A 14,854-nucleotide genomic window follows, 5' to 3' on the forward strand; every position below is an offset into this window, starting at 1 on the left:
CCAAGTGCTTCTTTTAGGAGGATGAAAAATGCCTATTTCAGGCAGGCACTACAACCTAGCCTTAGTTATACACTGGATGGGAAAGACTGAGGTTTGAGCTTCTGTAACCATGTTGACAATGAAACACTTATTTTCACCTGGTCTACTACAAAGAATGAAGATTAAATTTTCAGTAAAATGTAACTGGATAATGAAAGCTCTTTAGTATGATTAAACTCACTTCTTGAACAACTGAGTTATTATAAAATAGGGACAGGAAAGTTAATGTTATAAAACACTAAGAGAAATAAAGCTCATACTCTAAGTTTCTTTCGATATGAAAATTGGCTCAGTACTCAAATATTAAAATGAGCAAAATATACTTATGTTAAGCAAAACAAAAATTATGACTTAAGTTCTACAGATTCACACTGAAAAGAAAACAAAGGAAAAACAAACATAAAAGGACATCCAGCTTCATGGCATTTAAAAACTCTCCCAAAGAATTATGTGGGTTATGAATAAAAAGTGATAAGGACATAAACTTTCTTCTAAGGATTATTTTCTGAGATTGCTTCCTTTAGTACTCCAAATGGAGGCGAAAACAGGAACAACTCTGACATGGTTATGTCTGATAGTTACATTCATGTCTAGATTCAACAGCTCCATTTGCAACTCAATAACCACTTTCTCACAACTAAAAGACTGCTTTATAAAAACTCAGTGTTCACTAGAGTTCTTTCCTTCTACAATTCTAAAGGACAAAAACCTAACTTATTAAGAAAACAAAAATGGACAAACACTATCTTCTTAAGTATCTCAATCTTCAATATCAAAGCAAAAAAATTTTTAATTTTCTCCTATAAAAACTGAAAATGAGTCAGGAAAAGTAATGTCACTGATAAACAAAGGTATCCCATTTTAAGAGCAAACAACTGAAAACTACTTGAAATTAAAAAATTTTAAATCTCTTGATAGTTCATTACCTTCTGGTACCTATCATGCTTCTTTAGTCGCTCTCTATGCACTGAATTTAAAACGAGTAAAAACATATATAATGGGAAATATTTACACGAAACCATGTCATACCAAGGATACAACCCAACAGCCACAGATATGTAAAGGTAAAACCAAACAAGGAAAAGTCAGTATTCAACGTCATAAAATAATGTGTTTTTATAGGTCTGCATATGCAAAGAGACGTTTAAACTCTTCGGTTGTCAAGCTGCTTTCTGTGGATTTTAATTACATGTTCTAAGTAAAATTTGTGGCTGTTTTAAAGAATGCAGCATATTTTTCAAAGGAATGTGGAAATGAGTTAATGTTGGGTATGCTGGGATAACTCCATTCAGCAGACGTGCATTTTCTTCAGAAACGCTACTGCCAATTTTAGTTTTTGGTATTACAACAGTTTTTCTCCTAACCAGGAGTCACATTTTCCTGCCCTTCAGAAAATTCACAAGATTACTTTTCCTTATAACCCAGAAAACCTATTATTAAATAATTATGTTATAAAATATAAGTAAAATGTGTGAATGTATATGAGTAAGTAAAAATAGGGCAGTAAAGTTGCCTTACAACGTACCTAATTACCCACCATCCCCCCTCTCTGCCCAACCAAGACCTAGTTACCATAGTTGGTATTTCTTTGTGAATAAAAATAAAATTGAATTCCTGAAACCTTTTTAACAGTGGGAGAACATAGTTCCTGAAATAATGCTGGGCAGTATGGAAAAGGATTAAATGATTACCCAGATGATACTTGTGGTTTAATAACGGAACTACAAAGTATGCTCACATATCAAATGCAACTTTTTTCCTTTTCTGATTACTTTTGTCAATACTTACTTCTCAGTGTATACTAAATTGATAAAGATTCGTTCATTCAGGAGCTTCAAAGATTAAGTACCTAAATGGTGTGATTTTTAAAAATTATTTTCCCTTGTTTATCTGAAAATTCATACAGTAATAAAGCTATCTAACTTCTACAAAAGTAAATATGAAGAGTTCTGCTTACATTTAAAAAATATTTGGAAAGTTATTGGAGTGTTTAGCCTGCTAAACACTAAATCATCAGGTTATGCATCTGTTTATCTTACTTATGTGTCACTGATGGTAATTGATAAGTGCTTCAGTTATCGTTATGTTGTTAGAATACAGTATATTCTAGTCCCAGAGCATATAATGCTCTTTAAGCATTTTATGCCACTTGTTTGAAGCTGAGAGAATTCTTATATTGAGGTAATCAATTCTAGAAAAACTAGATCTGAAATCTGATCTACACTTACCTAAAGTACGCTAGGGAAGGGGAAGAGAGTTGATGCAGAATATCATCATTCAGCAGTAATGCAACTCCAAATTATTTTTAAAAATTGAACAGTCTATCTCAAGTTTACCATTAGGTAAAGAATTTCAATGGTAGACCAACACATTTCCTCATGTGCATGTTAGAGATCTAAACATAATCCTGTTTTCATTTAGGTTTTCTCTAAATTTTACAAACTTTAAGCAAAAGCCACAAAGAAACATCTTAGTAATGTTATATGTTTGCCAAGTATGTCTGAATAATGCCAACGTAAGAGGTGCTTGAGCAAGATCTACATTCTCCAGAATTAAAACAAAACAAAAATAATCAAAATAAAACAATAAGAAAGAAAAGCACATGAATTTGGGATTGAGGTTGGAATAGGAGACAGTTTCAGACCTGGTTTAATCCTGAGAAAGATGGGTCCTGAGAAGTACTAACAGTCATGCTTCTTTTCCTCTTCCCCACTGGAGATTCTAAACACTAAACAGACAATAGAGGGTGGCAGTGCATCAAACAGTATTGCTTACATTGCAACAATGGCCGGCGCAGACAGGCAACACCGAGGCATTAGAGAAAGAACAGGGTAGCCAAATGCCATCCTTCTTCCACCAAGCACTGTAGCTTCTCAGTTTTCCAAATAAGAATCACATGCTTAAGAACATTTGAATTCTGGAAAATACTCAGGTTTTTAATGCCACTATATTGTGTCACTGCCTGAAACAGGGATAGCAATGGTGACATTTGGCTCTTTAATTTATTAATAAAAAAGGGGGGAATTTGGATCTGCAATCTTTGGTACCACAATCTGCCCTTCCCCTAAAAAAGATTGTACAGGGGAAAAAAATCTTCAGTAAGGAAGAGGTAGAAGGCATTTAGTCACCTTAAAATTTATTTTTGTAAGCATGCAGGGCTGATTACTGGAAGAGATGAGCAAATTCACTATGATTGGAGTGACTACTCCTAAATATCAAATTCAGAACAATTTTCCAAATAAGAAATTTGACTTTAAAAATCAACCTCAAAAGCACCCCCCACCCCACCAACTCTTTACCCACAAATAGAAAACTACTGGAACAAGCTGACCAAAGAATCCAGTCTCATACAACTGGCATATTTCAAACTACAAAACAGAAAACACTAAAAACCAACTACATAAACAAAACACTAATCTAAAATGTTCAAGAACAACATTTAGAATTTGAATCTTAGGTAAAACACTGCACTTCTAACCCTAGGGTCTCTCTGAATCTGTTTAACAGCAAAGAAGCTTCACAATATTCTTTTTAATATCTCTAAAAGAGGATACAAGATTCTAAAAAGGTTTACGTATCACTGGTCAATTTGGATTTCCTAACACAACTATGTGATTAATAAACTATTTTAAAGGGGGGAAAAAAGCAAAGAGGTATTATCTAGGCCATCATTAAATTTAAGACAAAAACCATGTACTGCAATGTCAACATGCAGAACATGGATCTCATGAGGATAATGGGTCTTTAGCAGGAAGAAAATGGCAAGAAAAGGGCTGGGAAATGGTCAAAAGATTAGGGTCATACTGACAAAATTGCCCCCCAAAATTAAGACTAGTAATTTTTCAATTAAATTACCAGGTTTTATAGTAACAATTAAGAACCTGGATGCTTCAAAGAGAGAAGCCACATAACATTAAAAAAAAAAAAAAAAGATGCAATTGGGAATGGCAAGAAAGGTTGTATGTAGATTTAAACACCTTCTATTATTTAAAGCTCGGCTTTCAACAAAAAAATTTAAATTCCTAAAACTTGGTCAGACCAACATTAATGTCTCACTCATTAACAAATAACACCAGTTCTAATGGTAATGGCTCCAAGTTGGCATTCATACAGGCAAACAAAGGTAAACATTTATAGCTAGACCTAAAAACACCAAACATTCCCTAATGGTTTAATAAAACAAATGGGAATGTTCCTTCCAAAAACAAAACAAAACAAAAAACACAAAAAACAAAAAACCCCCAAGTTGTCCTGAAGTTGAGAATTTCTATGAGATCATCAGATCATAACATGCTTAGTGCATTGCCAATGCTGCCTGTCTGCCCGAGCTCAACATTGAATTAATAAATAAAAGCAATTCACTCAGTAAAACTAATCATTGCAGAAAAAATTCAACACAATTAGTTTTTAACTGCAATCATGCGTCACTAGCTAAAACCCAATCACCCCATAAGTTCAACCATTCTGCAGCCCCCAATGAACACTAATTTCATTGTATGTATGTTCATTTCACTTGTCTACACTTTCCTTTGAAAAGGAGAGAAGAGGGGTGGAGACCCCACCCAACTTGGCACCCAAATAAGAAACTGTCAACTACTTTTGAAGCAGGCCCAAAAGTTATCCTTTTGAATACACAAATCCAAGGACTGAAGAATTCTCATTATCAACCATGCTTAGTCAGCAAATGTTAACGCCATGGTGACAGATGGGTCAGTGGTTCCCACGCTGGCACAAGCACATATATTACAAAAACCCACACTTCAGAGACAAAGGTTAAAATCTGATTTTTAGCATTCAGGAAGAAAAGTACATGGGGTTTTGTTTGTTTTTTGTTTGCTAGCTATTCGAATGAATGAAAAATAGATACAACTGTTCAATAGTTAAATAGTATAGATGATTACATTTCACTATAAAGCCCTTGGAATTTTATATTTCCATATAAATAACCTTGGTTGGGTAAGTTGGAGAGAATTTATTTCAAGTTATTAATAGATTATCCTTCTAGTACAATCTTTTAAAGCAATTATCAATAGCAAATTCGACTTACTATGACTCTTAATTTAAAGACTGAAAGTTCACCAAAGCAATTCTTGAAGTTTTTTACTTTGTTCCTTCATGCAAAGAACATGTGACTAACCTTATTACAGTGACGCCCAATACCCATTAAGAAGTTATCTGGTTTAATGTCTCTGTGTATAAAATTCTTTGTATGCACATATTCAATTCTACTGATCATCTGGAAAAAAGGGGAGGAGGAGAGAATATTAAGTGATTTGTATTAAGTGACAAAAGAAAACATTATTTCTGAATTACTTCAATATGTCAATTATTTTTCAAGATCACAGGTATACTTTATTAACTTTATTTAGAGTTCACAAAGACAGTGCTAGTCAAAATTAAAAAGAAAGGGCAACCAGGCACTGCATTTACCTCTAGACTGATGGATATATAAGCATAAACCAGAAGTGTTCTTTAGGCTTATTCTTTCAATATTAATGATTATAAACATGATAGTAGCAAAACATGACCTGATAGCAAAAAATGGTTTTATTTTTAAATTACAAAAGTAATACATTTAGAATTGTTTCAGTTGTTGTAATAAATTATATAAAGTAAAAGCCAATCCTATGCCCCCTGACGTACCTATATAAAAACAGCCTGCTACTGCCCAGATCTATTTCCATGCTCTTATATACGTACACACATAAACTCACATGTGCTTGGGAGTAAGGGGTGCTGACCAATTGACACTGTAGTTATAAGTTGTTGTTATTGCTTTAAATTGAAATAGAAGCAGTCCACTCACTTTATTCTTGTTCACTTGTTTTTAACTAATTATAACTCAAACATTCCTGGAAGTTGGTACCATACAATGTAAGCATGTAACTTTTTATACAAATGGGGACATACACACGCTGGGTTTCCTTTCTTGCACGCTTTTTGGACTCTCCTATGATTTTTCTCCATACTTCTATGATCATATTCCAAAACTGAATAATAAACATGCCATCCTAACAAGCTTTTCTTAATTTCTTGGAAATTCTGCCTCGTCAAGTGGTATGGTCTTAGCATTCTTTTTTTTTAAAAATTAATTAATTAATTAATTTATTTATTTATTTATGGCTGTGCTGAGTCTTCGTTTCTGTGCGAGGGCTTTCTCTAGTTGCAGCAAGTGGGGGCCACTCTTCATCGCGATGCGCGGGCCTCTCACTATCGCGGCCTCTCTTGTTGCGGAGCACAGGCTCCAGACACGCAGGCTCAGTAATTGTGGCTCACGGGCCCAGCTGCTCCGCGGCATGTGGGATCCTCCCAGACCAGGGCTCGAACCCGTGTCCCCTGCATTGGCAGGCAGACTCCCAACCACTGCGCCACCAGGGAAGCCCTTAGCATTCTTTTTAATGGCTATAAATATTCTACGGCACAGATGGAAGTACTCCCCAATTATCCCCTAACTCACAGTATTCCCATTATTTCCAATATTCTCCCACCATAAACAATAATGCTATTAATAATACTTAAATATATCCTTACCTACTAGTGCTTTTACTTCTATGGGTTATAAATCCCATACTATTACAGCAGAGTTGCTGGGCTGAAAGGTATGTATTTTTTTCATTTTGATAGGTGCCATCAGACTGCCCTTCAAAATAGCCTATAACAACTCATTTTTTTCAGCAGTAGTGTTCTTTTTCCCACTAGCAAAGTTATTTCAGTTCTTTCTAAATTTTGCCAATTTGACAGGTACTGACCTCGCTTATTTCCCTAACAGTTTGGAAACCTGCTCATTTTTACCGACCTTTTGGATTTAGTACTATTCTATGAACTGTCAATCTATACTCGTCCAGTATTCTTTTGACTTGTTCTTTTCTTGCCAATTTTTAAGAATTCTTTGCATACAACAGACAATCTTTTATCAGTCATTTGTTATGTAAATAGATTTAAATTTTGAAAAATTTGTCTTTTAACTCTCTCTGGCATCTCTTCTATAATAGTTTTAATTTCCAAATTATCAACTATGTCTACCTTTTCTGTAAAATACTTACAAGTTGTATTTGAAAGTGTTTTCCATGTGCAAAGGCTGCCAACATTATCTTTCTAACCATATGTTCTTGCTCTTCTAGTAGTATATGTCAGGATTCTATTTTTTACTTGGCCTCATTTTCTCTAGAGCTTTTATCACCATGGCTATACAGATTCTAAATCTTACTCCTCTACCTTGGCAAATGTCTTTTGAAGCCAAATTGTAATCTCTGGCTTAAACTATTCATACTCTCAAGGAAGTAGATGTATACAATGTTCAAATAGCATCTTTAGGTACAGCAGCAACTCATATATTAAAGAAGTAAAACAAAACCGCTGGCTCACTTATGTACATATTTGTCCTAGCTAAGTAATACCCATAATTAAACTATGAGTATTAACTCACAGGGGAAAGGTGGGGCAAAAGACAAATTAATAGCACAAACTACAGACTACTTCAAGTGTTGCCTGTCATCTACAGAGCAAGACTCAGCTGTTTCCTTCTTAAACAAATGCTTTCCTGCAACCCCCTTTCCTAAATTACATTCTTTCTCTGATGTTACTAGTGTATCCAATATAGACTTCTATGACAGAACCCTTCCATTTTTCTCCACTAAACTCTATGCTCCTAATGGGAAGAGACCAGTTCTTATTCTTCTTTGTACATCCCAGTGTTAAGTACAATGGCAGGCCCTGAATAAATGTTCACTGTATGAATGCCTATGTGTTACTGAGCCTACAGAATACAAACTCTTTTATTAAGATTCATTCACATGTCATATTAAGAGGTTTTAATCATAAATTCCTTGACATTTACCTATAATCGTTGACCATATTATCTGTTTCCTCAAGGCTTCTTTCTGACCCTATTATTCCCCATCTTAAAATTCTTTAAAACTAATTTTCTTTTTTATTTCCTTTAGTTCAAAAAAATCTAATCTTTGGCTTTAAAACAATTTCATCTAATCTCCAGCCAATGAATAAATCTAATTCATGACATAAAAATTTCCCTGGTTTTGTTTAACTATTACCAATGGCCGAGAATCCTTTACTTCAAGAGCATCTACCTGGTCAAAAATTATTCCTTAAATTACTTCAGTACCTTATTTTCCTCAAAAATACACCTTTCATAAGGATTCAACACATAATACATAGCATTCAATTTGCTTAATTTAAACAAAATTTCAATATATACATATTTATCTATATTTATATACACACATACACTCCAAATCCTTTCTTCAAACAAAATCTTATAAGGAAACCTGCTATATTCAACACTAAAACAAATACACTCTATCTGATGGGAGCAGCTTGAAAACTCCTAGTCTACAGGTGAGTAATAAACTAGTATAATCCGTTTTTGTCCTATACCCATGAGAAAACATCTATCTACAAGTCATATTAGAGTAATACACTTGAATGACTATACCTTACTATGGATCTTTTTTTGCTGATCCAAACGTTAAACGTGACACACAGGACTATAATACTCTGGTTTACACACATTTAAATTATAGTTAAGTAGTTGTAAACAGTAGTATTTCTTAGTTTTTATTCTCATAAAAGTTTCACATACCTGGTCAGCTAACATAAGTACAGTTTTCATTGTGAACCTTCTTGAACAGAAATTGAAGAGGTCTTCAAGGCTGGGTCCAAGAAGATCCATGACTAGCACATTGTAGTCTTTTTCCTGACCATACCACCTAATAAAATGAAAGGGGGAAAAGGGAGGGCATTATAAAAAGCTGATTACCACTTAACATCACCAAGTTTTAAAAAAATTTGAATAAGATAGTTTTTCCTCTCTGGTTAGGTTTTATTTAGGGTTAAGTTTTCCACTATTCAGCTGATGAACTCACTGACTGACTACATTGCCCAACACAAGGTAAAGAGATTTTTTCCTGTCAAGCAACCCATTGTCCAATTAAGTCAGTACTTGTGTGGCAGCCTTAACATTCCTCTTAACCAGGGCAGCTGAATTCTATATCCATCCACCACTGATTCCTGAGACCACGGGCAAGTTTCTTAACCTCACCTGGTCTTACTTTTTAACTGAAGAAATGAAGGAGATTCTACTAGTCATTCCAAAATGTTTCAGAAAGCAAAGATCCCTTTTACTATAACTCATGTTCCATTTCCTACCAAGTTGTATTAATAAGGAGTCACATTTTTGTTTAGTTCCTGATCACAGAAAACAATCATATTACCACAAAGATGACATTTGCTTTTTACTGGAAGAATCATGCTTTAATTATCCGTTGCTGTATTACTGTGGATATACAATTTGTCCCCAATAACTCTAGGAATATCAACTGCTAATTTCAGAGACTACAAGAACTGGAAATCACTGCAATAAATGATTTCAAGTTTCTATATGCCTGTAAGTCTGGTAAGGGTAATTTCCTGAAAATAAGCACTACCATTTTTATTTCAAACTTATCTAGATTATGAATTTTGCTTGGGGGACATTCCTGGAGGTCCAGTGGTTGGTTGGGACTCCGTGCTTCCACTGCAGGGGGCACGGGTTCGATCGCTGGTCAGGGAACTAAGATCTTTTATGCCGTGTGGCACAGCCCCCCACCCCCCAAAAAAAGAAAAAAAAAGGCATTTTGCCATTATTTAAAATGTTAAAAAAAAAAAAACAGGAAGTTATTTTAAACCTAGACTGGAGTGATTTCTTTGTTAACTTTAATAAAAAATGATACCTGGATTTACCATTTGAGAAGTTTATGTGTTTTAAAAATATAACAGGGAAAAAAGGCTTAAAAAAATCTGTGTCAAAGGCATTAATGAGTATCAGTTTAGTGGAAAACTGTTCAGTGTTTTTGGTTTGTTTTATAATTTTATTTATTTATTTATTTTTGGCTGCGTTGGGTCTTCACTGCTGCACGTGGGCTTTCTCTAGTTGCAGCGAGCGGGGGCTACACTTCGTTGTGGTGTGCGGGCTTCTCGTTGTGGTGGCTGCTCTTGTTGCAGAGCACGGGCTCTAGGCGCACTGGCTTCAGTAGTTGCGGCTCACGGGCTCTAGAGCACAGGCTCAGTAGTTGTGGCACACGGGCTTAGTTGCTCCGCAGCATGTGGGATCTTCCTGGAGCAGGGATCGAACCTATGTCGCTTTCACTGGCAGGCGGATCCTTAACCACTGCGCCACCAAGGAAGTCCCCTGTTTAGTGTTTTTAGTGCTATTTCTTTTTTAAAATTTTGCTCTAATATGTTAGTTATAAAAGAAAATTAAGACTGAAACTAGAGAATGGGGATTTAGTATCTTAATAACTGTATTTTTCTAGAAAATGCAAAACCAGCTACTTAAGCATGGTCTCATATTCAGATCCAATGAATACGCTCCCTAGAATCTTAATGTAAAAGATCTTAAGGTGACTAGGCTTAAAAAGCTCACATTCCTTCCTACGCTTTTGCTTCAGCTGTTCCCGAGGACTACTACTTCGCACACATGATACACGAATAACTACCATCGAACACACAAAGGAATTCATTTTCACATGTCTTTGCAGAAAAAGGTAGCCTGATGGGGAAAGTTTCTGCTTAACCTTATAGAGATTGTGCCCACTAGCCTAAGAAAAGCAACAGATGTACCAATCTGCTAATGGCAGAGTTGATCTGTCCTTATTGCATCTAAAACTATGTTCAAAGCTGCTGCAATTATCCCTTTTCAATCCTTTATTTTCCACATAGGAATTCAACACCCTTCACATACATTCCAACATTTATCAACACTTGAAAGAAAAGCTCACAGTGGTGGGTTTAAGAATCTGCCTTCCAATGCAGGGGACACGGGTTTGATCCCTGGTTGGGGAACTCAGATCCCACATGCCACGGGGCAACTAAGCCTGCGTGCCACAACTACTGAGCCCATGTGCCACAACTACTGAGCCCTTGCACCACAAATAGACAGAAGCCTGTGAGCAGAAATGAAGAGCCCGCTCGCCACAATGAAAGATCCCACGTGCCACGAGTAAGACCCGTCACAGCCAAATAAATAAATAAATATTAAAAAAAAAGGATAAGTGATGAACAAAGTGAATAGGTTATTTCTCCTTTCCTGATTCCTCTGTTTTGTTTTCCTTCTGTTTTTTCTTCTTTCTTCACTTAATGGCAGAGGCAAATCTGTGCTAGGAAGCTGCCAGAAACTTCAAAGCCAGTCCTTGCCATTATAAACATCCAATACTAAGAATTATGGCAAATTTTTAATATAAAAATCTAATTTATCTAGGTTTTAAAGAAAAATAAATGATTCTATACAAAAACACCAAATCCAGAAAGAGCTAAGGCAGTGATGGGAAGTCACTAAAAATTAAAGGCAAAAGAGAAAGCACAAATCAACTCTCATAAGACTACATCTCATGTCTACATCAACAAATTTGTACCAATGGCTCCCTAACAAAATTACAATAAAGTGAATTTTACAACCATCCAACCCAAACTACAAACTTGAAATGTCAAAGGCACTAATTCATACTTCACATCTTCATGCAATCACACAATTTCATAAAGCACTTTCTGGGAAGTCATATGTAAAGTAAGCCTTTAACAGAATACTCTCATAGTAATTAGAAACAAGGGGGAATCAGATGAATTCGGAAACACACTTAAAAAAAACCAAACAAGTTATTAGGCATTTTTCTCCTTATTGCTTAAGTGTATGAGTTTAAGACATAGCCCCTATTCTCAGTATCAAGAAGACAATCCATAAAAAAACAACTAAAACATAAATGATTCAAAGGCATTTTCCTCCATGGTGCAACTACAGCACTTCTAAAATAATTAGGTCTTTCCACTTAGAAATTGGTATGCTTAGAAATTGGTATTATAACTCCTTAAACCTAAGTGACAGGTGTTTCTTTCATTCTTCCTTTTGATCCCAAGGAATATATAACTTATTTCTCTAAACCTAACACCTCACACCCTCCCCATCTGTGCTTTCCGCCTGTGTAACCCATCCCGACATTATTACACACAGATTTAGGAGCCAGGAACAGCCTTCTGCTTATCCAAATCCTACTTACTCAGTTTCTACCTTCACCTCCACGTTTTCCACTTTTATTCTGAAAGCTGCTAACTCTCCATTTTCAATTGCAACATCCTAATACCCAGCTGCCAAAGAAATCTTCCTTAAGTAGCCTATCCCACATTGGTCTCCCGTTTCACAGAATTCCTATAGCCACTGACTACTGCTTATATCCAAGATCTAACCCCTTGACAATACAAATATTCAGGTACTGTTACTTTGGCATTTCTCTCTCTACACCTGTAAGATAAAACTTACTGTTTGTCTTATGTCTTCATAGAACCTGGGTAATGAGCAAGCACTAAGCTGATTCTCTGAGATCATTTAAGTTTGCAGACAATCTGAAACCCACAAACATGAAAACCTCACTCCTATTCTCCACTTTCTAGGTGCCTTCAACCAGAAACTCAGGTCTTATCTTTAGACATTTTTCAACTAAGCAGCAATGTGTTGCTACTAAGTACACTATGGTAAAGTAATGTGCACACTGTAGGTAACTCAGATACTTATGAAATTAAAAACAAACTGGCTTGATTTGGACCTTATTCTTCCTAATAGTTTCAAAAGATGCAGAAGAATCAAGTAATTTATGGATGAAAGTTAAAAAAAAAGGGGGGCAGGGTCTCGTTTACTATTTGTTTGTTTCAAATCAATGTCTTTAGACTTAGTGTTGCCTGACCAATCAAGGAAGTAGGCCAAGGAATGAGCTCGCAACTTAGAAAACCATCATTTCTTACTGAGAGCATAAAAAAGGTACTTTAAGGTCTGAAGAAGATGCTAAGAGAAGGCAAGGTCCATCTCTCTGATCTTATTTCCTTCCTCTAAACCCATATCCAAACTAATTCTAGTTAAAAAATTAAGAAACAGATAAAAAGCACAAGCCTAAGATAATACATGCACAAGTCAACGGGGCTGACCAAAAAATGCTAACAGAATTCAGAAAAAGCAAACGATCAGTGGGAACTACATCTGTCTAAAGAAAGAAACCTAGTGAAAATGGTCTGTTACCAGTCAGATCCTGAAGGAGGGATAATATTTTGATATGTAAGGTAGAAAAAAGATGTGCTAAGGGCTTCCCTGGTGGTGCAGTGGTTAAGAATCCACCCGCCAATGCAGGGGACACGGGTTCGAGCCCTGGTCCAGGAAGATCCCACATGCCGCAGAGCAGCTAAGCCTGTGTGCCACAACTACTGAGCCTGTGCTCTAGAGCCCGCGAATCACAACTACTGAAGCCCGTGCACCACAACGAAGAGTAGCCCCCGCTCGCCGCAACTAGAGAAACCCCATGTGCAGCAACGAAGACCCAACACAGCCAAAAAAAAAAAAAAAAAAAAAAAAAAAAAGATGTGCTAGGCAGAGGCAAGAATAGACCATGGGCTCACATAAAGGGGTGAATCAAAGTGACTGATAGTTTGGGGCTATATTATAGACTCTTGAATACCAGGCTAATGTGCTTTAAATTCTATAGATAACTGAGGAATTATCAGTAGAGTATGGCTGGGACATAATATAATTAAGTATTAAGAGCTGGCCTTGGTATCGGTATGCAATATGGAAACTGGGGAGTAGGGGAAGGAGTGACAATGACATGAGAACCAATTAGAAGAGTTATAGCTGAAGATGTGGAGCTAGAGGTTTCTTTTCTCTAATAAATCTCGATGAAAATGGAAATACCTTAGAAAAGAAATAAAATGACTGAAATGAAATATTTTAGGTATTGCTATGAGACCCAAGGACTTCCAAGAACAGTAAATCAGTGTAATTATCGTAAATACTCAGTTCAGATTAAAGGACTTAAATATGCCCATTCCTATGACTGTAACAATAACAACAAAAAAAAGAACATTTGTTTAACATAGGTCTTCCCCCTCTGACTTGATTGGTGACAGTTAATTTTATGCATCAACCCGACTGGGCTAAGGGATTCTGAAATAGCTGATAAAACATAAAACAGTATGTGAAAGTATCTCCAGAAGAGATTAGCATCTGAATGACAGGCTAAGTAAAGAAAATCACCCTCCCTAAAGTGGGGTACCTGAACAGAATAAAAAGGCAGAGGAAGAGAAATTTCCCTTTCTGCTAGAGCTGCAACATTCATCTTCCATCTTCTGCTCTAGGACATCCGTGCTTCTGGTTTTCAGACCTTAGGACTCAAACTGGGACGTAAATCATTGGCTCCCCTGGTCTCAGGCCTTTAGGCTTGATCCAGAACTACACTGCTGGTTTTCCTGGGCTTCCAGCTTAGAGACCACAAGTCAAGGGACTTCTTTTTTTTTTTTGAATTTTATTTTTTATACAGCAGGTTCTTATTAGTTATCTATTTTATACATATTAGTGTATATATGTCAATCAAAATCTCCCAATTCATCCCACAACCACCACTCCCCCAGCCACTTTACCCCCTTGGTGTCCACATGTTTGTTCTCTACATCTGTGTCTCTATTTCTGCCCTGCAAAGCGGTTCATCTGTACCATTTTTCTAGGTTCCACATATATGTGTTAATACACGATATTTGTTTTTCTCTTTCTGACTTACTTCACTCTGTATGACAGTCTCTAGATCCATCCACGTCTCTACAAATGACCCAATTTCGTTCCTTTTTGTGGCTGAGTAATATTCCATTGTATATATGTACATCATCTTCTTTATCCATTCGTCTGTCGATGGGCATTTAGTTTGCTTCCAGGTCATGGGACTTCTTAGCATCCATAATCGTGTGAGCAAATCCCTCATAATAAATCTCTTTCTGTCTACCTATAAATATA

At 36.1% G+C, this 14,854-nt stretch overlaps 1 protein-coding gene across 4 annotated transcripts in view; it reads right to left on the reverse strand.

The window, feature by feature from the left end:
* CSNK1A1 (casein kinase 1 alpha 1) overlaps positions 1–14,854 on the reverse strand; it is a 48,817-nt gene that overhangs the window by 18,028 nt on the left and 15,935 nt on the right. For 3 of the 4 annotated variants that reach the window (XM_068536176.1, XM_068536174.1, XM_068536175.1), the window contains exons 3-5: positions 8,639–8,765; positions 5,177–5,275; positions 2,684–2,767 (exon numbers count right to left, since the gene is read on the reverse strand). In XM_068536176.1, coding sequence (XP_068392277.1) covers positions 2,684–2,767; positions 5,177–5,275; positions 8,639–8,765 — 310 coding nt within the window. The remainder of the gene's footprint in view (positions 1–2,683; positions 2,768–5,176; positions 5,276–8,638; positions 8,766–14,854) is intronic. The other variant, XM_068536177.1, reaches the window with a different exon arrangement.

The sequence above is a fragment of the Eschrichtius robustus genome, chromosome 2, assembly GCF_028021215.1.
Source record: "Eschrichtius robustus isolate mEscRob2 chromosome 2, mEscRob2.pri, whole genome shotgun sequence".
Taxonomy (NCBI): Eukaryota; Metazoa; Chordata; class Mammalia; order Artiodactyla; family Eschrichtiidae; genus Eschrichtius; species Eschrichtius robustus.